This window comes from Agelaius tricolor, unplaced genomic scaffold (genome assembly GCF_023055355.1).
Source record: "Agelaius tricolor isolate 1412-34295 unplaced genomic scaffold, bAgeTri1.0.p SCAF_69, whole genome shotgun sequence".
In the NCBI taxonomy this organism is placed as follows: domain Eukaryota; kingdom Metazoa; phylum Chordata; class Aves; order Passeriformes; family Icteridae; genus Agelaius; species Agelaius tricolor.
In genome coordinates, this window is record NW_027269329.1 from 1331274 (window position 1) to 1354401 (window position 23128).

At 57.3% G+C, this 23128-nt stretch overlaps 2 protein-coding genes across 9 annotated transcripts in view; both read left to right on the top strand.

Annotated features, from left to right (window-relative positions):
• Positions 1-6463, top strand: part of KIRREL1 (kirre like nephrin family adhesion molecule 1) — a 31409-nt gene extending 24946 nt beyond the window's left edge. For 5 of the 6 annotated variants that reach the window (XM_071417461.1, XM_071417458.1, XM_071417459.1 and 2 more), the window contains 4 exons: positions 991-1098; positions 1560-1699; positions 2338-2415; positions 2514-3130. In XM_071417461.1, coding sequence (XP_071273562.1) covers positions 991-1098; positions 1560-1699; positions 2338-2415; positions 2514-2987 — 800 coding nt within the window. In that variant the 3' untranslated portion in view covers positions 2988-3130. Of the gene's footprint in view, positions 1-990; positions 1099-1559; positions 1700-2337; positions 2416-2513; positions 5560-5624 lie in introns of those variants that run through there. The other variant, XR_011676919.1, reaches the window with a different exon arrangement.
• A 3928-nt stretch (positions 6464-10391) lies between these two features.
• Positions 10392-23042, top strand: LOC139585122 (SLAM family member 8-like). Of its 3 annotated transcripts, none has more exons than XM_071417578.1 (7): positions 10392-10784; positions 16005-16346; positions 17945-18241; positions 19396-19515; positions 20353-20444; positions 21160-21326; positions 22055-23042. In XM_071417578.1, the coding sequence occupies exons 1-6, from the start codon at positions 10712-10714 to the stop codon at positions 21319-21321; spliced, it is 1086 nt and encodes a 361-aa protein (XP_071273679.1). In that variant the 5' UTR covers positions 10392-10711; the 3' UTR covers positions 21322-21326; positions 22055-23042. The 3 variants fall into 3 exon arrangements, with proteins under 3 accessions (XP_071273679.1, XP_071273681.1, XP_071273680.1); XM_071417580.1 differs by having other exon boundaries at positions 10405-10784; positions 21193-21326; XM_071417579.1 differs by lacking the exon at positions 10392-10784 and adding an exon at positions 15405-15469 and having other exon boundaries at positions 15985-16346.
• The last annotated feature ends 86 nt before the right edge of the window (positions 23043-23128 follow it).

A 23128-nucleotide genomic window follows, 5' to 3' on the forward strand; every position in this document is an offset into this window, starting at 1 on the left:
ATGGGCCAGGCACGGCCATCATCCAGCTCGAGGAGAAAGGTGACACCAGGGGACAGCCTGGGGACAGCTCTGGGTGACAGGGAATGGCCTCCAGTTGGGTTGGGCTGGAACAGCTTCGGGCCCGGCACGGCCATCATCCAGCTCGAGGAGAAAGGTGACACCAGGGGACAGCCTGGGGACAGCTTGGGGTGGCCTTGAGATGGGCCTGGCCATCATCCAGCTCGAGGAGAAAGGTGACACCAGGGGACAGCCTGGGGACAACCTGGGGACAACCTGGGGTGGCCTTGAGATGGGCTGGGACAGCTTCGGGCCCAGCACGGCCATCATCCAGCTCGAGGAGAAAAGTGACAATGGCAGGGACCTGGGGACAGCTTGGGGTGACAGGGAATGGCCTCCAGTTGGGTTGGGCTGGAAGAGCTTCGGGCCCGGCACGGCCATCATCCAGCTCGAGGAGAAAGGTGCCACCAGGGGACAGCCTGGGGACAGCTCTGGGTGACAGGGAATGGCCTCAAGTTAGGCCCGGCACGGCCATCATCCAGCTCGAGGAGAAAGGTGACAATGACAGGGACCTGGGGACAGCCTGGGGTGGCCTTGAGATGGGCTGGGACAGCTTCGGGCCTGGCACGGCCATCATCCAGCTCCAGGAGAAAGGTGGCAATGGCAGCGAGCTTGGGGACAATCTGGGTGACAGGGAACGGCCTTGAGTTGGGTCAGGTTGGGACAACTTTGGGCTGGGCAAAGGTGACACCTGCAGGGAGCTCGGGGACAGCTCTGGGTGGCCTCGAGCTGGAAATTTGGGGGAATTCCTCCAGGAAAAGGGGTCAGGCCTCGGATGGGGTGGGGCTCTCCAAGTAACCCCTGCAGTCCTGGGCTTGGTGAGCCCACAATCCCCCTCCGAGACGAGTTATTGGGGATGTTGGGATGAGAGCCGTGGCTGTGGCGCTGTCCTTGTCCCCAGCTGTCCCCAACTGTCCCCTGGTGTCCCCACAGAGGTGCTGCCCGTGGGCATCATCGCCGGGGCCACCATCGGGGCCAGCGTCCTCCTCATCAGCTGCCTGCTGGCCCTGGCCTGCTTCCTCTACCGGCGCCGCAAAGGAAGTGAGTGGGGTCAGGGGTCACTCAGGGTCACTCTGGGGTCACTCTGGGTGTCTCTATGGGGGTCACTCTGGGGTCACTCTGGGTGTCTCTATGGGGGTCACTCCATGGTCACTCTGGGGTCACTCTGGGTGTCTCTATGGGGGTCACTCTGGGGTCACTCTGGGTGTCTCTATGAGGGTCACTCCATGGTCATTCTGTGGTCACTCTGGGTGTCTCTATGGGGGTCACTCTGGGGTCACTCTGGGTGTCTCTATGGGGGTCACTCCGTGGTCACTCTGGGTCTCTCTATGGGGGCTACTCCATGGTCACTCAGTTACCACTCCATGGTCACCCAGTGGTCACTCCATGGTCACTCAGGGGTCACTCAGGGTGTCTCTGTGGGGGTCACTCTGTGCTCACTCAGTGGTCACCCCATGGTCACCCCGTGGTCACCCCATGGTCACTCTGTGGTCACCCCTCAGGCCGCAAGGACGTCACCCTGCGCAAGCTGGACATCAAGGTGGAGACGGTGAACCGGGAGCCGCTGACGCTGCACGCGGACCGGGAGGAGGACACGGCCAGCGTGTCCACGGCCACCCGCGTCATGAAGGCCATCTACTCGGTGAGGGACACCACGGGGACACCGGCCAGGACGGGCTCTGGGCAGGGATTGTCACCCGGGATGGCCGGGAGGGCGGGCAGGGTCCCCAGCCCTTGGAGGGGCCCCAGCCCAAGGCCGGGGTGGAGCCACCCGGGATGGTGGAAGGTCCCAAGGTCCTCATGATCTTTGGGGTCTTTTCCATCCCAAACAATTCCAGCATTCCCTGGGCCGGTTTAATGGGATTTTAGGGATCAGTCCTGGACCCATCCCTGATTCCATGGATTCCCCATCCCTGATTCCATGGATCCCATGGATTCCCCATCACTGATTCCATGGATTCCATGGATCCCATGGATTCCCCATCCCTGATTCCATGGATTCCCCATCCCTGATTCCATGGATCCCATGGATTCCCCATCCGTGATCCTATGGATCCCATGGATTTCCCATCCCTGATTCCATGCATTCCATGGATTCCCTGGTTCCCAGTCCCTGGAAGTGCCCAGCTCCTCCTTGGATCCCCCTGGGCTATCGGGAGCTGCCCCTTCCCACCATGGGAGGGGTCTCAAGGTTCCTCCCCGCCGATCCCCTTCTGTAATTCCACAATTCCATTATTTCATAATCCCATAATCCCACAATTATTCCCGTGGGTTTTCCAGTCGTTCAAGGACGACGTGGACTTGAAGCAGGACCTGCGCTGCGACACCATCGACACCCGCGAGGAGTACGAGCTCAAGGTCTGCTCCCACGCCCCTCCCAACCCCAACCCCGCCCTTCCCGCCCCTCCAGCATTCCCAAACCCGCCCCATTCCCCCCGTTATCTTTCTCCCCCCAGGACCCCACCAACGGCTACTACAACGTGCGCGCCCACGAGGAGCGCCCGGCCTCGCGCTCGGTGCTCTACGGCGATTACCGCGCGCCCGGCCCCGGCGGGCCCCGCTTCGAGCCGCGGCCGCCCTCGCGCCTGTCCCACTCCAGCGGCTACGCCCAGCTCAGCTCCTACCCGCGGGGCGCCCCCGAGTTCCCCGCGGAGGCGGCGGGGGCACCCCCGGGCACCGCGGTGACGGCGGCGGGGGACACGAGCAGCCAGCTGTCCTACGAGAACTACGCGGGCGTGGGCGTGGGCGTGGGCGTGGGGTTCCCCGGCCCCAGCGCGGCCTTCCCGCCCTACCGGCTGGGCTTCGGCGGCGCCTACGAGCCCTACGAGGCCGTGGGCAAGTTTGGCGGCGGTGCCGCGCGCTTCTCGTACACCTCGCAGCACTCGGACTACGGGCAGCGCTTCCAGCAGCGCATGCAGACGCACGTCTAGGCCGGGCAGGGCTCCCTGATATTCAGGGCTTTGCCCGATCCCGACCGTCCCCGCGGGTTCTTGGAGCTTCCGTTCATTCCGTTGGTTTTGCCGGTACTTCCCAGCCCCCCGGCGGGTGGAGGGGAGGGGTTGAGGCCGCGTCGTCCCCTCTGTGTCACCGCCCACCGGGGTTGGAGCCCCGTGGTTGGTCCCGGAGCTTCCCCAGGGAGCAGCTCTGGGTGTCCCTAAATCCAGGGGGATGCGTCAGTCCCAAAAACAGCCCCGTCCCGACCATTCCCATTGGGATCCGCGTGTTCCCAAATCCAGGGGGATGTGTAAATCCCACAGACAGCCCTGTCCCGACCATTCCCATTGGGATCCGCGTGTTCCCAAATCCAGGGGGATGTGTAAATCCCACAGACAGCCCCGTCCCGACCATTCCCATTGGGATCCACATGTCCCTAAATCCAGGGGGATGCGTCAGTCCCAAAAACAGCCCCGTCCCGACCATTCCCATTGGGATCCGCGTGTCCCTAAATCCAGGGGGATGCGTCAGTCCCAAAAACAGCCCCGTCCCGACCATTCCCATTGGGATCTGCGTGTCCCTAAATCTAGGGGAATGTGTAAATCCCACAGACAGCCCCGTCCCGACCATTCCCATTGGGATCTGCATGTCCCTAAATCCAGGGGAATGTGTAAATCCCAAAAACAGCCCCGTCCCGACCATTCCCATTGGGATCTGCATGTCCCTAAATCCAGGGGAATGTGTAAATCCCACAGACAGCCCCGTCCCGATCATTCCCATTGGGATCCACGTGTCCCTAAATCCAGGGAAATGTGTAAATCCCAAAAACAGCCCCGTCCCGACCATTCCCATTGGGATCCGCGTGTTCCCAAATCCAGGGGGATGTGTAAATCCCAAAAACAGCCCCGTCCCAACCATTCCCATTGGGATCTGCGTGTCCCTAAATCCAGGGGGATGCGTCAGTCCCACAGACAGCCCCATCCCGATCATTCCCATTGGGATCCACGTGTCCCTAAATCCAGGGGGATGTGTAAATCCCACAGACAGCCCCGTCCCGACCATTCCCATTGGGATCTGCATGTCCCTAAATCCAGGGAATGTGTAAATCCCAAAAACAGCCCCATCCTGACCATTCCCATTGGGATCCGCGTGTCCCTAAATCCAGGGGGATGCGTCAGTCCCAAAAACAGCCCCGTCCCAACCATTCCCATTGGGATCCGCGTGTTCCCAAATCCAGGGGGATGTGTAAATCCCAAAAACAGCCCCGTCCCAACCATTCCCATTCCCATTGGGATCCACATGTTCTCAAATCCAGAGGGACACACAAATCCCAAAAAAAAACCCATTTCAAACCATTCCCATTGGGATCTGCATGCTCCCAAATCCAGGGGGGACACACAAATCCCAAAAAAAAACCCCCATCCAAATCATTCCCATCCCAAACCATTCCCATTCTCCAAACCATTCCCGTTCCCATTGGGATCCGCATGTTCCCAAATCCAGGGGGACGCACAAATCCCAAAACAGCCCCATCCTGAACCATTCCCATTCCAACTGGGATCCGCATGTTCCCAAATCCAGAGGGGACACACAAATCCCAAAACAGCCCCGTCCCAAACCATTTCCATTGGGATCCACGTGTCCCAAATCCAGAGGGGACACTCAAATCCCAAAACAGCCCCGTCCCAAACCATTTCCAATTGGGATCCATGTGTCCCAAATCCAGAGGGGACACACAAATCCCACAAAAACCCCATCCCAAGCCATTTCCATTGGGATCCACGTGTCCCTGAATCCAGAGGGACACAAAAATCCCAAAACAGCCCCGTCCCAAACCATTTCCAATTGGGATCCACGTGTCCCAAATCCAGAGGGACACAAAAATCCCACAAAAACCCCATCCCAAGCCATTCCCACTGGGATCAGCATGTTCCCAAATCCAGAGGGACACACAAATCCCAAAACAGCCCCATCCCAAGCCATTCCCATTCCCTGTGCCTTGATTTCGGGGCCGCCCCTCCCTCGGGGCCGGCTGCCCCCGTTCTCCCCCATCCCAAATCCCCCCGGAGCAGCGGCAGCGGGGGCAGTTTGGGGTTTCCATACGCACATGGTTCCCATGGGATCCCCTGGATCCCCATCCCCGTCCCTCCTGGGAATGTAAACCCAGTGGGAGTCGCATTCCCGGGAAGCCGGGGAGCCGGGACCGGCCAAAACTTCGGGATCGGGAGCTCGGCCGGGGCCTGGGGGGCTCTGGGGACCCCGGTTTGGGACTGGGCATTTGGGGGGATGAGTTTGGGAGGGAATCCCCAGCCCCAATTTGGAATTTGGGATTTTGGGGATGAGTTTGGGAGGGAATTCCCAGCCCCAATTCCCAAATGAGCCCCGATTTCAGATGGGGGAATTTGTGGGATGAGTTTTGGGAGGGAATCCCCAGCCCCAATTCCCAAATTCCCTAAAGGAACCCCAACTTGGGATGGGGGAATCTGGGGAGTGAATTTTGGAGGGAATTCCTGGTTAACCCCCAGCCCCAATTTGGAATTGGGGATTTTTGTGGGATGAGTTTTGGAGGTAATTTCCACAGGATTCCCAGCCCAAATTTGGGATTGGGGATTTTTGTGGGATGAGTTTTGGAGGGAATTCCCAGCCCCAGCTCCCAAATTCCCAAAGGGACCCCAATTTGAGATTGGGTATTTCGGGGATGAGTTTTGGAGGGAATTCCCAGCCCCAGTTTGGAATTTGGGATTTTGGGGATGAGTTTGGGAGGGAATTCCCGGCCCCAATTCCCAAAGGGACCCCAAATTGAGATGGGGGGATTTGTGGGATGAATTTTGGAGGGAATTCCCGGTTGATTCCCAAAAAAAACCCCGGGATTAGGTACGAGACCCCTCCCCACCCCTCAAGGGCCCTCCCCAGGGTCGGGAGCTTCCCAAAATCCCCCAAATCCCCCAAATCGCCTGTTCCCAATCCCGGTACGAGCCGCGGGACCCTCCCCTCTCGTTTCCCCCTCCCGAAATTCCCGAAACCACCCAAAAAGGTCCCGTCAGGACGGGCCCGAACCCCCCGGGGATCCCAAAGGTGCCTGAATTCACCCCAAAACGCCAGAGGGGGGAGGGAATTCCCGCTCCAGGTGCTGCACCCCAAACTCCAGAGCAATATCCCACGGGAAGAGGGGGAGCCCGCCCCGGCCACCGGGAAGCTTTAAAATTCCAGCCCCACTTTGGGGCTGGAACATGGAATTTCCCCCTTTTTTTTTTAGCACAGGTTGGTTTAGAGACCCTCCCCCGTTTCCTTTTTTCCCCCCCCCGAAATTCCGAGATCTCTCCCCGTTCCCATTTTTTTTTTTTTTACGTTGCATTTTCCTTTTTTTTTTTAAATATTCTGTACTATATTTTTAGTCTTAAACACGATATATTATATATATTTAATTTTTTTATATATATATATATAAATATAAATGGTTAAAAAAAATTAAGGCGGCTCTGAGTTTTTCTTTTATGTTTTGAGGGATTTTACATTAAAAAAAGGGGGATTTTTGTAATTCCTTAATAGTTTTTCTGGGAAAATTGAGGAATGGATGGAGGGATGGAGGAATATTTTCCTTTTCCATCTGTAATTCCTACAATTCCCGGAATCTCAAGTCCCTGGAGGGATTTACGTGGCAACCACAATTCCAAAAGAACAAAACTTCCAGACGAATTTATTCCAGGGATTTATCTGATTCATTCCTGGCTTTATCCCCATTTATTCCCCGGGAATTTTCACCACAAATCCCTCGCCTCATCCTTCCCTTTATACAAAAAGCGATTTTAATCCAATAATTAAATCAGGATTCCCTCACGGAATCCGGAATTTGGCTTTTAGAAGGAAAATTCCCTTTTTTTTCCCCCATCCCGCTGGAATTTCACCTTCCAGCCCTTTCCTTTGCCGGCCTGGTGACAAAACAGTCAAATAAATTAATTTTATTGGAATTCTCCTTTAACCGCGAGCAGTTGGAAGAAGAAAAGAAGGAATCGGGAAGTATTTCCCAGACTTTATGTGGAAAAATATAAAAATTTTGGAAACGCGGGAGCCATCGTGCCTCAGTTTCCCCTCACGGCTCTTACAGGCCCCTCAGCCAAGGGACAGCGGGACAAGGGGACACCGCTGTCACTGCACGGCTGCGGTGCCATTCCAAGGCTGGGGAGCCATTCCAAGGAGGAATTCCCGAATTCCCGACGCGAATTCCCGCGGTTTGTCCACTCTCCCCTCACAACCCCGCCATGACGGGGCCTGGCCGCATCCGCAGCGCAGCACCCCGCCCCCCTTCCGTGCCCGCCCCCGTCTGGGCGGGCTCTGGGGACCGCGTCCCTCAGGCGGGGCTATTTATGACCTCGGGACACGGCGAGCTCTCGCGAGATTTTCCGTGCCGCCATACTGTTGTGGGCGTGGTCTCCCCATTACGTCATCGCTGTGCCGTGAGGGGATTTGGGGGTCCTGAGGGGATTTTTGGGGTCCTGAGGGGATCTGGGGACCCCATGAGGGGAAAGACCCCCCAAATCTCCAAAATCTTCCCTTTGTCCCCGCCTGGATCCTCGGGGAGCAGCCCCAGGCCTGGAGGGGTCCCAAAGGGGGTTTTGAGGGCCCCCCTCAGTTCTGTGGGGTTTGGCGGTGTCTCCCCCCTTCCCCTGGGTTTGGGGTGCAAAACTCTAAATTTGGGTCCACATCCCTGATTTTGGGATCCCTCATTCCCTGGATTCGGGGTTCCCCATCCCTGAATTTGGGTCCACATCCCTAAACTTGGGCTCCCCATTCCTGAATTTGGGGTTCTTCATCCCTGGATTTGGGGTCCCCAAACCCTGGATTTATTTCTCCCTTCCCAGGGTTTGGGATGGATCCCAGTGGATCGAGGCCTTCCCCACAGCCACATCCCAGAAAACTCCGGGTTTTGGGATCAGTGTGGGGAAAAAAACCCTGAAATTTCCTTAAAATGCCTTAAAATTCCTGAAAATCATGAAGATTCCTGAAAAATCTTGAAAATTCCTGAAAAATCTTAAAAATTCCTGAAAATACTTTAAAATTCCTGAAAATCCCTGAAAAATCCTGAAAATTTCTTAAAATTCCTTACAATTCCTTCATTTCCACATAAAAGGATCGCCCGCCAGGATGATCCAAGGAAATGGGGCTGGAAAAAAAAAAGCAGGAATTCCTTAAAATTCCTTTAAATAATTCCTTAAAATTCCTTTAAATTCCTCAAAAATCCAGCTCGGAGTGCCGTGGGATAATGTGAGTGTCCCTGCCAATGGAATTGGGACATGTCAGCTCTTTCCAAGCCAAATTATTCCAGGTTTCCCTAAAAATCCAGGATATTCCTGGCCCTGGGAATGGCTTTTCTTCCTTTTTTTTTTTTTTCCCTGGTTTTCCTGGCTCTGATCCCAATAAAACCAAAAAGAAAATCCCCATTCCAATCTCCTGTCCTGTTTCACTTTGTGATCCCTGAATTGCTTTGGAATAATTTCAATTTTCCTTCCAGGAATTCTCCGCATCCCGAATTTCCCGGGCTGGGCTTTGCTCCAAGCTCTTCCCTCTCTGCCCCAGGGATTCCAGCGGAATTCCAGAGGTTTTATCGCCCCTCCAGCCCTTCATTAACCCTTAATTGCCGTTAATTAGCCCAGGCCAGGACCCTCCGTTCCGTTCTTCCAGGTTTTTTGGGATGAGAGGCGGAAAAGGGGAATCCTGGAGGGATTTGGGGCACCCAAAAACCGCCGAGCGCCCCCAAAATTCGATTTTTTGGGACACCTGGCTGCTCCCTCGTCCGTTTGGGGAATTCCTCAAAAAAAAAAATCCTGGAAAAACAGAAGCTGGGATTAACCCCTTGGGTGCCGACCCCGCCGCGGGTGCCCTCTCCCCACGTTCCCGATTTTCCCACCGGGAATTCCATCCCCAATAAATTGGATTCCCAAATTCCCGGCTGGCAGAGCTTTTCCCGCTGGAATTCCCGGCTGGAAAACCGGGATCAGCCGGAGGGAGGGAGGGAGGGAAGGGAAGGAGAAATTCCGGCATCTCCTTCCACAAACCCCAAACTCCAAATCCCCAAACCCCGAAACTCCAAATCCCCCAAACCCCCAAACCGCAATCCCCAAACTCCCAAATTCCCAAACCCCCAAAGCCCGAATTGCCCAATACCGCCAAACCCCAAACCCCCAAACTCCAACCCCCAATTCCCAAATCCCCCAAACCTCAAATCCCCGAACCCCCAAACCTTAAATCCCCAAACTCCCAAACCCAAACACCCAAACTCCCAAACCCAAATCCCCAAACTCTAAACCACAGCCCCCAAACCCCCAAACTCCAAACCCAAACCTCCAAATCCCCTAAAACCCAAAACCCCCAAACCCCCAAACCCCAATCCCCAAAACCCCAAATCCCCAAATCCCCAAACCCCAATCCCCAAAACCCCAAACCCCTCCAGGACCCGCGGAGGGGCCGGGAGAGCCCCTGGAATTTCGGGGAGCGCCCCTGGAATCGCGAGGGGAGCTCCCGGAATTTCGGGGTGCGCCTCTGGAATTTCGGGGGGCGGCTCTGGAATTTCGCGGAGCGCCCCTGGCATTTCGGGGAGCGCCTCTGAATTTCGGGGAGCGGCTCTGGAATCGCGAGGGGAGCTCCCAGAATTTCGGGGAGCGCCCCTGGCATTTCGGGGGGCGGCCCTGGCATTTCGGGGAGCGGCTCTGGAATTTCGGGGAGCGGCTCTGGAATTTCGCGGAGCGCCCCTGGCATTTCGGGGGGCGCCGCCGGCACTGCGGGAATCCCCCCCCCCCCCTTTTCCCGGTGTTTTCCCCCTCGGGAGCGCGGCCCGAGCCCTCCCGGGCCGTGCCCGCCGCTAATCCGGGCCCTGATCCGGGCTCTGCGGCCGCCGCAGGGTCGGGGGTCAGCGCAGCCCCCGCCATTCTGCGCGCTCCGCCCGCTCCGCAGCCCCGCTCCCGCAGCTCGCCCCACTCCCGCTTTCATTTCTCCCCACTCCCGCTTTCATTTCTCCCCATTCCCGGATTTTCCCCCCATTCCCGTGTTTTCCCCCATTCCCGTTTTTCCTCCCCAGTCCCGGTGTTTTTTCCCCCCTTTCTCGCATTTTTCCCCCATTCCCGCACTCCCTCTATTCCCGTTTTTCCCCCATTCCCCTTTTTCCCCCCCCCCCCCCCCGTTCCCGCATTTTTCCCCTATTCCCGGATTTGTTTTTCCCCATTCCCGCATTTTCCCCCATTCCTCTTCCCCCCCCCCCATCCCCGTTTTTCCTCCATCCCCGTTTTTCCCCCATCCCCGTTTTTCCCCCCAATCCCGTTTTTCCCCCCCATTCTCGGTGTTTGTTTTCCCCCCCATTCCCGGTGTTTTTCCCCCATTCCCGGTGATTTTTCCCCCCATTCCCGGTGATTTTCCCCCCCATTCCCGCACTCCCTCCATTCCCGTTCCCCCCCCCAATCCCGGATTTTTCCCCAATCCCGGATTTTCCCCCATTCCCGCTGTTTTTCCCCCATTCCCGCAGTTCCCCCATGGCGATCCCGTCTCCCTGAGCCCCGCGATGCCCCGCGCCCCTCGGGCTGCGGCGCCGGGGTGGTCGCTCCTCCTTCCTCCCCCTCCTCCTCCTCCTCCTCCTCCTCCTCCCGCTCCTCGGAGCCGCTCCGGCCGCTGATCCCGCTCCGAGCCGAGCCGAGCCGATTCCCGGGATAAAATAAACCCCAGATCCACGGGGATGGAGCGGGAATGGCCGCGGGGCAAAGCGCGGCTGCCCTCGCTGCTGCTGGCGCTGCTGGGGCTCGGCCCAGGTGAGTTGGGGGCGGCCCCGGGGCCGCGGGACCCCCGGGGGGGCTCGGCCAGGACCCCCCGGCCCTCCCCGATCCATGGAAAGCTCTGGAATTTCGCATCCAGCGGGGCCGGACCCCCCGGGCTCTCCCCCCCCCCGCCTCCCCACGCGGAATTTTTGGGGTTTTTATTTGGATTTGGGGCGGGGGGGGGCTGCGATTTTTTTTATTTTTTAATTATTTTTTTCCCCCCTCCTCGGCTCCTTACGTAAAGCCGGGAGCGAGGGATCCCCCCGGAATTCCCAAAGATTCCAGAATTCCCGTAAATGCCCTCCGGGAGCATCCCGGCCGCACGGGCAGCTCTAATTACGGGGCTCGTTTGCCTCCGTGATTAATTGGCCCGGCGGGGACGGTGCCGCCAGGTGATGCCCCAAAAAACCGGCCCGGGAAAGGTGGGAAAAGCCCGAATTCCCGGGATCCGGAGCGCTGGGAAGAGACGCGGGGTTAAACGCGAGGCTGGAGTTGGGTTTTGGGGGAATTTCGGGGGATTTCGGAGGTTTGGGGTGGATCGGGAGCAGGGATGGATCCCGCTCCTCCCTCTCCCTCCTCTCCGCGCTGCGGGAGAGCCGCGTGCTCCCAAAAAAACCCGAAATCTGGGATAAACAGGCAGAGCCGGGGCGGCGCTTGGCGCGGGAGGGGCCGAGCATCAACCGGGCCCTCCCGGGAGGGAAAACCGGGAAAAACCCCGGGAAAAGCTCGGGGAGCCCCGGGGGGCTGCAAACCCCGGCGGGAAATGGGGACGGGGATGGAGACGGCTCAGAGCGGGAGAGGGTTTGGGAATAACCGGGAAAGGGTTTGGGAATAACCGGGAAAAGGTCCTGGAAATTATCGGGAGAGGGTTTGGGAATAACCGGGAGAGGGTCCTGGAAATAACCGGGAAAGGGTTTGGGAATAACCGGGAAAAGGTCCTGGAAATAACCGGGAAAGGGTTTGGGAATAACCGGGAAAAGGTCCTGGAAATTATAGGGAGAGGGTTTGGGAATAACCGGGAAAGGGTTTGGGAATAACCGGGAGAGGGTCCTGGAAATAACCGGGAAGGGTCCTGGGAATAATCGGGAGAGGGTCTTGGAAACTTGGAAATAATCGGGAGAGGGTTTGGGAATAACCGGGAGAGGGTCCTGGAAATAATCGGGAGAGGGTCCTGGGAATAACCGGGAGAGGGTTTGGGAATAACAGGGAGAGGGTCCTGGAAATAACCGGGAAAGGGTTTGGGAATAACCGGGAGAGGGTCCTGGAAGTCGGGAGAGGGTTTGGGAATCCCGGGGGGTTTTGGAATTCGGGAGGGGATTTTGGAATTCAGGAGACGATTTTGGAATCCCGGGGGGATTTTAATTTTCGGGAGGGGATTTTGGAATTCGGGAGAGGATTTTGGAATCCCGGGGGGATTTTGGAATCCGGGAGGGGATTTTGGGAAGCCCCTCCCCGGCCCCTCCTTGCCCTCAGCGTCCTCGCCCGGGCTCTGGGGGGGCTTCACCCCCCAAAAAACTTCACCGAGCGCTGGAAAATTCCCTCGGCTTTAAAGCCGGGTTGGGAAAGCGGGAATGGAACCCGGGACGAGCAGGGATCGAACCCGGGAAAAGTGGGAATGAAACTCGGGAAAAGCAGGAATCAATGCCGGGATGAGCAGGAATCAATGCCGGGATGAGCAGGAATCAAATCCTGGAAAAGCAGGAATTAAACCTGGGATGAGCAGGAATGAAACTCAGGAAAAGCAGGAATTAAACCTGGGATGAGCAGGAATTAAACCGGGAAAAGCAGGAATCAATCCTGGGATGAGCAGGAATCAAATCCTGGAAAAGCAGGAATTAAACCTGGGATGAGCAGGAATGAAACTCAGGAAAAGCAGGAATCAAACCCGGGAAAAGCGGGAATCAAACCCGGGAAAAGCAGGAACGAAACCCGGGAAAAGCGGGAATTAAACCGGGGAAAAGCAGGAATCAAGCCCGGGCCAAACGGGCCTTGCAGCCACCCGGGTTTAAGCCCGGTTTAATGGGGACCGGGACAGGGAGGGGACACCGGGGATGTCCCCAAGGCGGGGGGGACCCGGCCCGTCCGCAGCGGGTGGAGCCGCTGGTCCCGAAATTCCCGGGGTGATTCCCGAAATTCCCGAAATCCCGGGATGATTCCCGGGATATTCCCGAAATCCCGGGATAATTCCCGAAGCCCCCGAAATCCCGGGATATTCCCGAAATTCCCGAAGTTCCCGGGACATTCCCGGCGCCGGTGGCCGCGGGGCGGGGGCGCTGCCGGCGCCGGGCGGGATTTTCCCAGGGAAATGCCAAAAAAAAAAGGGAAAAAAACCCCAAAAATCCCGACTGGAATCTCAGAACCTTCCCCTGGGGCCGGGGTCGGGGGGAGTCGCCAACCCCAAAATTCTGGGGTTTTGTCCCTGCCTGGGGCTGCCCAGCGGCTCCTGCGAGCTGGAACTGGGCAGAAATTCTGCCCCAAAAACCCCAAATTTACAGGAATTCTGCCCCAAATAAACTCCATTTTTGTGGAAATTCTACTCCCAAAAAAGCCCCAATTCTGCAGAAATTCTGGCCCCCCAAAAAATCCCAGTTTTGCAGAAATTCTACCCCAAAACCGCAATTTTGCAGGAAGTCTACCCTCAATAAACTCCATTTTTGTGGAAATTCTACCCCAAGAAATCCCAATTTTGCAGAAATTCTACCCCAAAACCACAATTTTGCAGGAATTCTACCCCCAATAAACTCCATTTTTGTGGAAATTCTACTGCCCAGAAAATCGCCAATTCTGCAGAAATTCTGGCCCCAAAAACCCCCGTTTTGCAAAAATTCTGTCCCAAAACTGCAACTTTGCAGAAATTCTACCCCAATGAACTCCATTTTTGTGGAAATTCTACTCCCAAGAAAGCCCCAATTTTGCAGAAATTCTGCCCCCCAAAATAATCCCAGTTTTGCAGAAATTCTACCCAAAAACCGCAATTTTGCAGGAATTCTACCGTCAATAAACTCCATTTTTGTGGAAATTCTACTCTCCCCAAAAAAAACCAATTTTGCAGAAATTTTATCCAAAAAAACCCCTAGTTTTCAGAAATTCTACCCCAAAACCCCCCAATTTTGCAGAAATTCTACCCAAAAAGCCCCAATTTTGCAGAAATTCTGCCCCAAAAAGCCCCAATTTTGCAGAAATTCCGCCCAAAAAGAAAATCCCCTCTCGCTTTTCTGCAGGGCTCTTGCAGGAGGCGCGTTTTGAGGCAGAAAATGAGGTTTTGGAAATTCTGGCTGGGAATTCCACCCAGTCTCTCCTGGAGCGTTGTTCTGGTGAGAGCCCCGAGTTCAGATGGGGCCGCATCTGAACCTGTAGTTTTTAGCTTTTGACCTTTTTGGCCGATTTTTCCCCCAAAACCTCTGCCTTTCCCGCTCTTTTTTGGAGGCTCAGAGCCCCCCCGTTTGTTCATTCGCCTTTTTCGCCGATTTTCCCCCAAAATTTCTGCTTTTCCCTCTTTTTTCAGCAGCACCCGCTCGCACACCACTCCAGACCTGCAAGAATTCCCCTTTTGCAGCCGCTTTTACCCCAAAATTTCCTTTTTTTCCTTCTCTTTTTGAAGGAAATTCCTCTCCTGGGATTGATTCACCTTTTTGGCCGCTTTTCCCCCAAAATTTCTGCTTTTCCCTCTTTTTTTGGTGACACCAATGGCTCCGAACCCAGCCAAGGCCGCTGCCAGGACCCCCCTCTTCCTCCTCTTCCTCCTCTTCCTCCTCTTCCTCCCCAAATGGCCCCAAAAGTCCCCAAAAGAAATCCTAAACACGTCCCCAAAATGTCCCCAAGTGTCCCCAAATGTCCTCAAAACTTCACCAAGCATCCTAAAAACGTCCCCAAATGTCCCCAGATGACCCCAAAATGGCCTCAAATGGCCCCAAACATCCTAAAAACGTCCCCAGGTGTCCCTAAAACATCCCCAAACATCCTCAAAATGCTCTTCAAAAATCCTAAAAGCGTCCCCAAATGTCCCCAAGTGTCCCTAAACCCACTCTGGTGCCATTTTTCTGTCCCAGAGCTGCTCTGTGGGCAGTCCTGGGCAGGTGATCGCTGTCCTGGCTGGGTCTGTGCTGCTGTCCCCCCAACAAGGAGTTCCCTAAATGTCCCCAGCTGTCCCTAAATGTCCCTAAATGTCCCCAAACTGTCCCCAGACCCTCTCAGGTGCCGTTTCTGTGTCGCAGAGCTGCTCTTTGGGCAGTCCTGGGCAGGTGATCGCTGTCCTGGGCAGCTCTGTCCTGCTGTCACCCCCCAACAAGGAGGTCCCCAGCTGTCCCTACATGTCCCCAGATGTCCCTAAATGTCCCTAAATGTCCCCAGGTGTCCCCAGACCGTCTCAGGTGCCGTTTCTGTGTCGCAGAGCTGCTGTTGGGGCAGTCCCGGGCAGGTGATCGCTGTCCTGGCTGGGCCTGTGCTGCTGTCACCCCAACAAGGAGGTCCCTAGATGTCCCCAGCTGTCCCCAGCTGTCCCCAGCTGTCCCCAGACCCTCTCAGGTGCCGTTTCTGTGTCCCAGAGCTGCTCTTCGGGCAGTCCTGGGCAGGAGAACGCTGTCCTGGCTGGGTCCGTGCTGCTGTCCCCTCCAACAAGGAGGTCCCTAGATGTCCCCAGCTGTCCCTAAATGTCCCCAAACTGTCCCCAAACGCTCTCGGTGCCGTTTCTGTGTCGCAGAGCTGCTCTTTGGGCAGTCCTGGGCAGGTGATCGCTGTCCTGGCTGGGTCCGTGCTGCTGTGACCCCAACAAGGAGGTTCCTAGATGTCCCCTATTGTCCCCAGCTGTCCCCAGGTGTCCCCAGCTGTCCCCAGACCCTCTGAGGTGCCGTTTCTGTGTCGCAGAGCTGCTCTTCGGGCAGTCGCGGGCCCCTCCCCGCCAGGTGATCGCTGTCCTGGCTGGGTCTGTCCTGCTGTTCCCCCAACAAGGAGGTCCCTAAATGTCCCCAGCTGTCTCTAAATGTCCCTAAATGTCCCCAGCTATCCCCAGCTGTCCCCAGCTGTCCCCAGACCCTCTCAGGTGCCGTTTCTGTGTCGCAGAGCTGCTCTTCGGGCAGTCCTGGGCTGTCCTGGCTGGGTCCATGCTGCTGTCCCCTCCAACAAGGAGGTCCCTAGATGTCCCCAGCTGTCCCCAGCTGTCCCTAAATGTCCCCAAACTGTCCCCAGAGCGTCTCAGGTGCCGTTTCTGTGTCGCAGAGCTGCTCTTCGGGCAGTCGCGGGCCCCTCCCCGCCAGGTGAACGGCGTCCTGGGCGGCTCCGTGCTGCTGTCGCCGTCGCTGCTGCCCAACCAGACGGTGAAGGAGATCGAGTGGAGCTTCTCGGGCGGCTCCGGCGCCACCATCCAGGTGGCCGAGGTGGGCCCGGCGGGGCTGGAGCGCCCGGACCCGCGCGACCGCTTCGGGCGGCGCCTGGAGCTGGTGAACGGCACCGCGCTGCGGCTGCGGGCGCTGCAGAGCGGCGACAGCGGCGTCTTCGGGGCCCGCATCAAACTGCAGCCGGCCCTGGTGGATGACCAGACCTTCAACCTGTCCGTCTACGGTGAGGCGGCGCTGCGTTCATTAATTCGCGAGTTAATGGAATGGTTCCGTGGGTTCAGGTGGGGTTTGGGCGGGGAAACTGAGGCACGGAGCAGCAATGGGGTTTCAGGCGGCGCTGGGGGAAGACCAGGCCTTCAACCTGTCCATGCACGGCGAGGGGGGAATGGTTCATTAATTCATTCTTTCGTTAATTATTAATTGAATAATTCATTTAATGATTCACTCAGTTAGGGTGGGTCATTGGTGGGGAAACTGAGGCACGGAGCAGGATTGGGGTTTCAGGCAGCGCTGGGGGAAGACCAGGCCTTCAACCTGTCCATGCACAGCAAGGGGGGAATGGTTCATTCATTCATTCATTCATTCATTCATTCTTTCATTAATTATTAATTTATAATAGAATTCATTTATAATTTAGAATAATTCATTTAATTATTCACTCAGTTAAGGCGGGTCATTGGTGGGGAAACTGAGGCACGGAGCAGAAATGGGGTTTCAGGGGACACTGATGGATGGTCAGACCCTCAATCTGTCCGTCTGCGGCGAGGGGGAACGGTTAATTGGTTAATTAATTAGTAAATTTAATTATTCACTCAGCTAAGGTGGGGTTTGGGTGGGGAAACTGAGGCACGGCCCCCAAATGGGGTTTCAGGCAGCGCTGGGGGATGCCCAGGCCTCAACGCGTCCATCCCAGGCAGGGTCGGTGCCTTGGGGCGTTTGGGGGATTTGGGGTTTTTTTGGGGGGGGATTTTTGGGGGTTTTTGGGGTTTTTTGGGGGGGAGATTTTTGGGGTTTTTTAGGTGGATTTTTGGGGTTTTTTGGGTGGATTTTTTTTTGTTTATTTTGGTGTTTGCAGTGCCATGCCCGTGCCCCCTCGCAGAGGCCGTGCCTCAGGGGGATTTTGGGGGTTTTTTGGGGGGTTTTTTGGGTGGATTTCTGGGGTTTTTTGGGGGGTTTTTGGGTGGATTTCTGGGGTTTTTTGGGGAGATTTCTGGGGTTTTTTGGGTGGATTTTTTTGTTTATTTTTGTATTTGCGGTGCCATGCCCGTGCCCCCTCGCAGAGGCCGTGCCTCAAGGGGATTTTGGGGGGATTTTTTGGGGTTTTTTGGGGTTTTTGGGTAGATTTTTTTTTTGTTTATTTTGGTGTTTGCGGTGCCATGCCCGTGCCCCTCGCAGAGGCCGTGCCTCAGGGGGATTTTGGGGGTTTTTGGGGGGGTTTTTTGGGGGGGGATTTTTGGGGTTTTTGGGTGGATTTTTTTTGTTTTTTCTGTTGTTTGCGGTGCCATGCCCGTGCCCCTCGCAGAGGCCGTGCCTCAGGGGGATTTTGGGGGGTTTTGGGGGGGATTTTTGGGGTTTTTTTGGGGATTTTTTTGGGGGGTTTTTTGGGGAGATTTTTTGGGGGTTTTTGGGTGGATTTCTGGGGTTTTTTGGCTGGATTTTTTGGGGTATTTTCTGTTGTTTGCGGTGCCATGCCCGTGCCCCTCGCAGAGGCCGTGCCTCAAGGGGATTTTGGGGGGATTTTTTGGAGTTTTTTGGGGTTTTTGGGTGGATTTTTTTTGGTTTTTTCTGTTATTTTCGGTGCCATGCCCGTGCCCCTCGCAGAGGCCGTGCCCAGCCCCCGGACGCGCAGCCAGCTCCTGGCCAGCACCCTGGAGTGGTGCAACCTGACCCTGCAGTGCCAGGGCAGCGGGCGCGGCGCCGTCAATGTCACCTGGCGGCGCGACAGCCTCACCTGGGGCCAGCTGGGGCCCGGGCGCCACCAGCTGTCCCCCGACGGCACCACCCTGAGGCTGGCGCTGCCGCCCGCCGCCACCAACGCCACCTACGCCTGCACCGTCAGCAACCCCGCCGACCACAAGGTCGCCCTGTTCGACCTGCAGAGCCTGTGCCAGGGCGGAGGTGAGGGGACAGGGATGGGGACATGGGGACAGGGACATGGGGATAGGGACAGGGGACAGGCCCTGTTCGACCTGCAGAGCCTGTGCCAGGGCGGAGGTGAGGGGACAGGGATGGGGACATGGGGACAGGGGACAGGGACATGGGGATAGGGACATGGGGATAGGGACAGGGGACAGGCCCTGTTCGACCTGCAGAGCCTGTGCCAGGGCGGAGGTGAGGGGACAGGGGGACATGGGGACACGGGGACAGGGACATGGGGACACGGGGACAGGGACATGGGGACACAGGGACAGGCCCTGTTCGACCTGCAGAGCCTGTGCCAGGGCGGAGGTGAGGGGACAGGGGGACATGGGGACACGGGGACAGGGACATGGGGACACGGGGACAGGGACATGGGGACACAGGGACAGGCCCTGTTCGACCTGCAGAGCCTGTGCCAGGGCGGAGGTGAGGGGACAGGGATGGGGACATGGGGACAGGGGACAGGGATGGGGACACAGGGACAGGGACATGGGGACAGGGACACGGGGACAGGCCCTGTTCGACCTGCAGAGCCTGTGCCAGGGCGGAGGTGAGGGGACAGGGACAGGGGGACATGGGGATACGGGGACAGGGATGGGGACACGGGGACAGGGACAGGGGACAGGGATGGGGACACAGGGACAGGGACAGGGGACAGGGATGGGGACAGGGACATGGGGACAGGGATGGGGACACAGGGACAGGCCCTGTTTGACCTGCAGAGCCTGTGCCAGGGCAGAGGTGAGGGGACAGGGATGGGGACATGGGGACAGGGACATGGGGATAGGGACAGGGGACAGGCCCTGTTCGACCTGCAGAGCCTGTGCCAGGGCGGAGGTGAGGGGACAGGGACAGGGACAGGGACATGGGGACAGGGATGGGGACACAGGGACAGGGACACAGGGACAGGGACAGGGATAGGGCTGGGGTGTCCCACTGGGTGTCACAGTTGGGGTGTCCCACTATGGGGTGTCCCACTGGGTGTCCCACAGTGGGTGTCACATTGGGTGTCCCACACTGGGTGTCCCACTGGGTGTCCCACACTGGGTGTCACAGTTGGGGTGTCCCACTTTGGGGTGTCCCACACTGGGTGTCCCACTTTGGGGTGTCCCACCGGCTGTCCCCATGCCCAGGGGGTCCCTCAGCCTTCTCCACCTCGGGCTATGTGGTTCTGTCTCTCATCCTGGTGGCCGTGAGCCTGGGCGGCGCCTTCTGGTGCTGGAGGGTCAACAGTGAGAAGGCGGCCGAGGCAGGTGGGCAAAAACCCCAAATCCCAACTGCCCAAATCCCAACTGCCCAAAATCCCCCAATTCCCAACTGCCCCAATCCCAACTCCCCCAAATCCCAACTGCCCCGAATCCCAAAACCCCAAATCCCAACTGCCCAAAATCCCAACTGCCCAAAATCCCAACTGCCCAAATCCCAACTGCCCAAAATCCCAAAACCCCAAATCCCAACTGCCCCGAATCCCAAAACCCCAAATCCCAACTGCTCAAAATCCCAAATCCCAACTGCCCCAAATCCCAACTGCCCCGAATCCCAACTGCCCCAAATCCCAAAACCCCCGAATCCCAACTGCCCCAAATCCCAACTGCCCAAATCCCAACTGCCCAAATCCCAACTGCCCAAAATCCCCCAAATCCCAACTGCCCCGAATCCCAACTGCCCCAAATCCCAACTGCCCAAAATCCCAAAACCCCCGATTCCCAAATCCCCCAATTCCCAACTGCCCAAATCCCAAATCCCAACTCCCCCGATTCCCAACTCCCCAATTTCCAACTCCTCAATTCCCCAATTCCTAATCCCGAATTCCTAACTCCCCAAATCCCCAATCCCAAATCCCCAATCCCCAATTCCCAATCCCCAAATTCCCAACTCCCCAAATTCCCAATTCCCTGCTTTCCTGGTTTTCCCATTTTTCTCGTTTTCCCATTTACCCATTTTCTTGTTGTCCTGTTTTCCCATTTCCCCCATTTTTCCCATTTCCCCGGTTTCTTTCCCCGTTTCCCCATGTTTTTTCCCCATTTATTCCCCATTTTCCCTGTGTTTTTTCCCCCATTTTTCCCCATTTTTCCCCCATTTTCCCGCAGCCGCCACACCCACGGCGCCGCCCGAGGAGAGCCCCGGGGAGCCGCAGTTCAGCGACATCGTCTGCAGGAGCCCCCCCGAGGGCAACGACCAGGTCGGGACCCCAAAAACCCGGGGGGGACCCCAAAAACCCGGGGGGGACCCAAAAACCCGGGAGGGGACCCCAAAAAACCCGGGAGGGACCCCAAAAACCATGGGGGGACCCCAAAAACCCGGGAGGGACCCCAAAAATCCCGGGAGGGGACCCAAAAACCCGGGGAGGGGACCCAAAAACCCGGGGAGGGACCCCAAAAACCCGGGGGAGGACCCCAAAAACCATAAAAATCCCAAACCCTCAGGAATCCCAAAAACTGCAGGGACCCCAAAAACTGCGGGGAGATCCCCACAAAAACCACAGGAATCCCAAACCCATAAAAATCCCAAACCCTCGGGAATCCCAAAAACCACAAGAATCCCAAAACCCATAAAAATCCCCAAACCTTGGGAATACCAAAAACTGAGGGGGACCCCAAAACCATGGGAATCCCAAAACCCATAAAAATCCCAAACCCTTGGGAATCCCAAACCCTTGGGAATCCCAAAACCAGGAGAATCCCAAACCCATAAAAATCCCAAAAACCATAAAAATCCCCAAACCCTTGGGAATCCCAAACCCATAAAAATCCCAAACCCTTGGGAATCCCAAAACCAGGAGAATCCCAAACCCATAAAAATCCCAAACCCATAAAAATCCCAAACCCTCGGGAATCCCCAAAACCACGGGGACCCCAAAAACCATGGGGATCCCAAAAACGGCGGGGGGACCCCAGAAGCCTCAGGGGCCCCCCGATGTCGCCCCGCAGGGCCCCAGCCCCCCCGAGGCCCCACAGGAACCCAGCGAACCCCAAAAACCCCAGCCCGAGGCCCCGAAATCGCCCCCGGGGGGCGGCGAGCAGAAAGGGCCCGAGGACACGGCCGAGGAGGTGACATAGGCCAGGTGAGCGACCCCAAACCCCCCAAAAACACCCCAAAAACACCCCAAAAACGGGACCTGGGGACACCCCCAGCCCCAAACTGCCGGGGGAAAGGGGAAAGGGGCTTTGGGGGGGGCTGAGCCCAAAAAGGGACATTGGGGACCCCAAGAGAGGGAGGGATAAAGGGTTGGGGTGTCCCAAAAAGGGACATTGGGGACCCCAAGAGAGAGGGAGGGATAAAGGGTTGGGGAGGGGGAACGGCCCCAAAAAGGGCATTAAAGGGTTGGGGAACGGCCCCAAAGAGGGGATTGAAGGGTTGGGGGAATGCCCCCAAAAAGGGACATTTGAGGGACCCCAAAAAGGGCATTGAAGGGTTGGGAATGGCCCCAAAAAGGGCATTGAAGGGTTGGGGATGACCCCAAAGAGGGCATTAAAGGGTGGGGGATGGCCCCAAAGAGGGCATTAAAGGGTTGGGGATGATCCCAAAAAGGGACATTTGGGGGACCCCAAAAAGGGCATTAAAGGGCTGGGGAGGGGAATGGCCCCAAAAAGGGCATTAAAGGGTTGGGAATGGCCCCAAAAGAGTGGGGTTAAAGGGTTGGGGCATGGCCCCAAAAAGGGCATTAAAGGGCTGGGGATGGCCCCAAAAAGGGCATTGAAGGGCTGGGGAGGGCGCTGCCCCCAACCCCGGGGCCGATCCCGGGCTCTCCTCCCTTTTGGGGACCCCACAAGCCCCGGGGTGTCCCCGCAGGGCCCCGCAGCGCCGGGACCCCTGGAAGGGCTGTGAGCGTCGTGTGCCAAACCCCGACCCCAAAGAACCCCACAGCCGGACGGATTTCCCCGTTTCTGACCCCAAAACCCTCGGGGCTGACCCCAATTCCCTGCCTGGGGCTGTGCTGGGGAGGGGGACCCAAGGTGGAGGTCCCAGAGGGGCTTTTGGGGGGTCCCCGGGGGCTTTTGGGGTCCCCGCATGTTTTGGGGTGGGACAATCCCCTTGACCCCACAAAGGGACGAATTTCCCCATTTCTGACCCCAAAATCCTCGGGTTTGTCCCCAGTTCCCTGCCTGGGGCTGTTTTGGGGAGGGGGCTCCAAGCCTGGGTGGGTCCCTGGGGGGTTTTGGGGTCCCCGCATGTTTTGGGGTGGGAGGATCCCCCATGCCCCACACCTGGACAGATTTCCCCGTTTCTGACCCCAAAACCCTCGGGTCTGACCCCAATTCCCTGCCTGAGACTGTTCTGGGGAGGCAGATCCCGATCAGGGGCAGCAGAGCCAGAATTTGGGGGGTCCCTGGGGGTTTTGGGGGTCCCCGCATGTTTTGGGGTGGGACGATCCCCTTGACCCCACAAAGGGACGAATTTCCCCATTTCTGACCCCAAAACCCTCGGGTTTGTCCCCAGTTCCCTGCCTGGGGCTGTTTTGGGGAGGGGGGCTCCAAGCCCGGGTGGGTCCCCGGGGGGGTTTTTTGGGGGTCCCCGGGGGTTTTTGGGGTCTCTGGAGGGTCCCTGCCTGTCTTGGGATTTTCCGGAATTGGGGGAAAATTCGGGAATTTTCAAATTTTCGCCCCCCACGCGCGGCTGTCACCGAGCCTGGGGACAATGGGGACACCTTGGGGACCCCAAAACCCGGGAGGGGACAATGGGGACACCCGGGGGACCCCAAAACCCGGGAGGGGACAGCGCCCCCCACACCCCCCATACCCACCGTGTAAATATCAGCAAATAAATGTTGGTGACGTTTGGGCTGCGTTTTTTGGGGTGTTTGGGGTTTTTTGGGGTGGTTTGGGGGGTTTTGGGGCTGGTTGAGGGGTATTTGGGGCTGGTTCT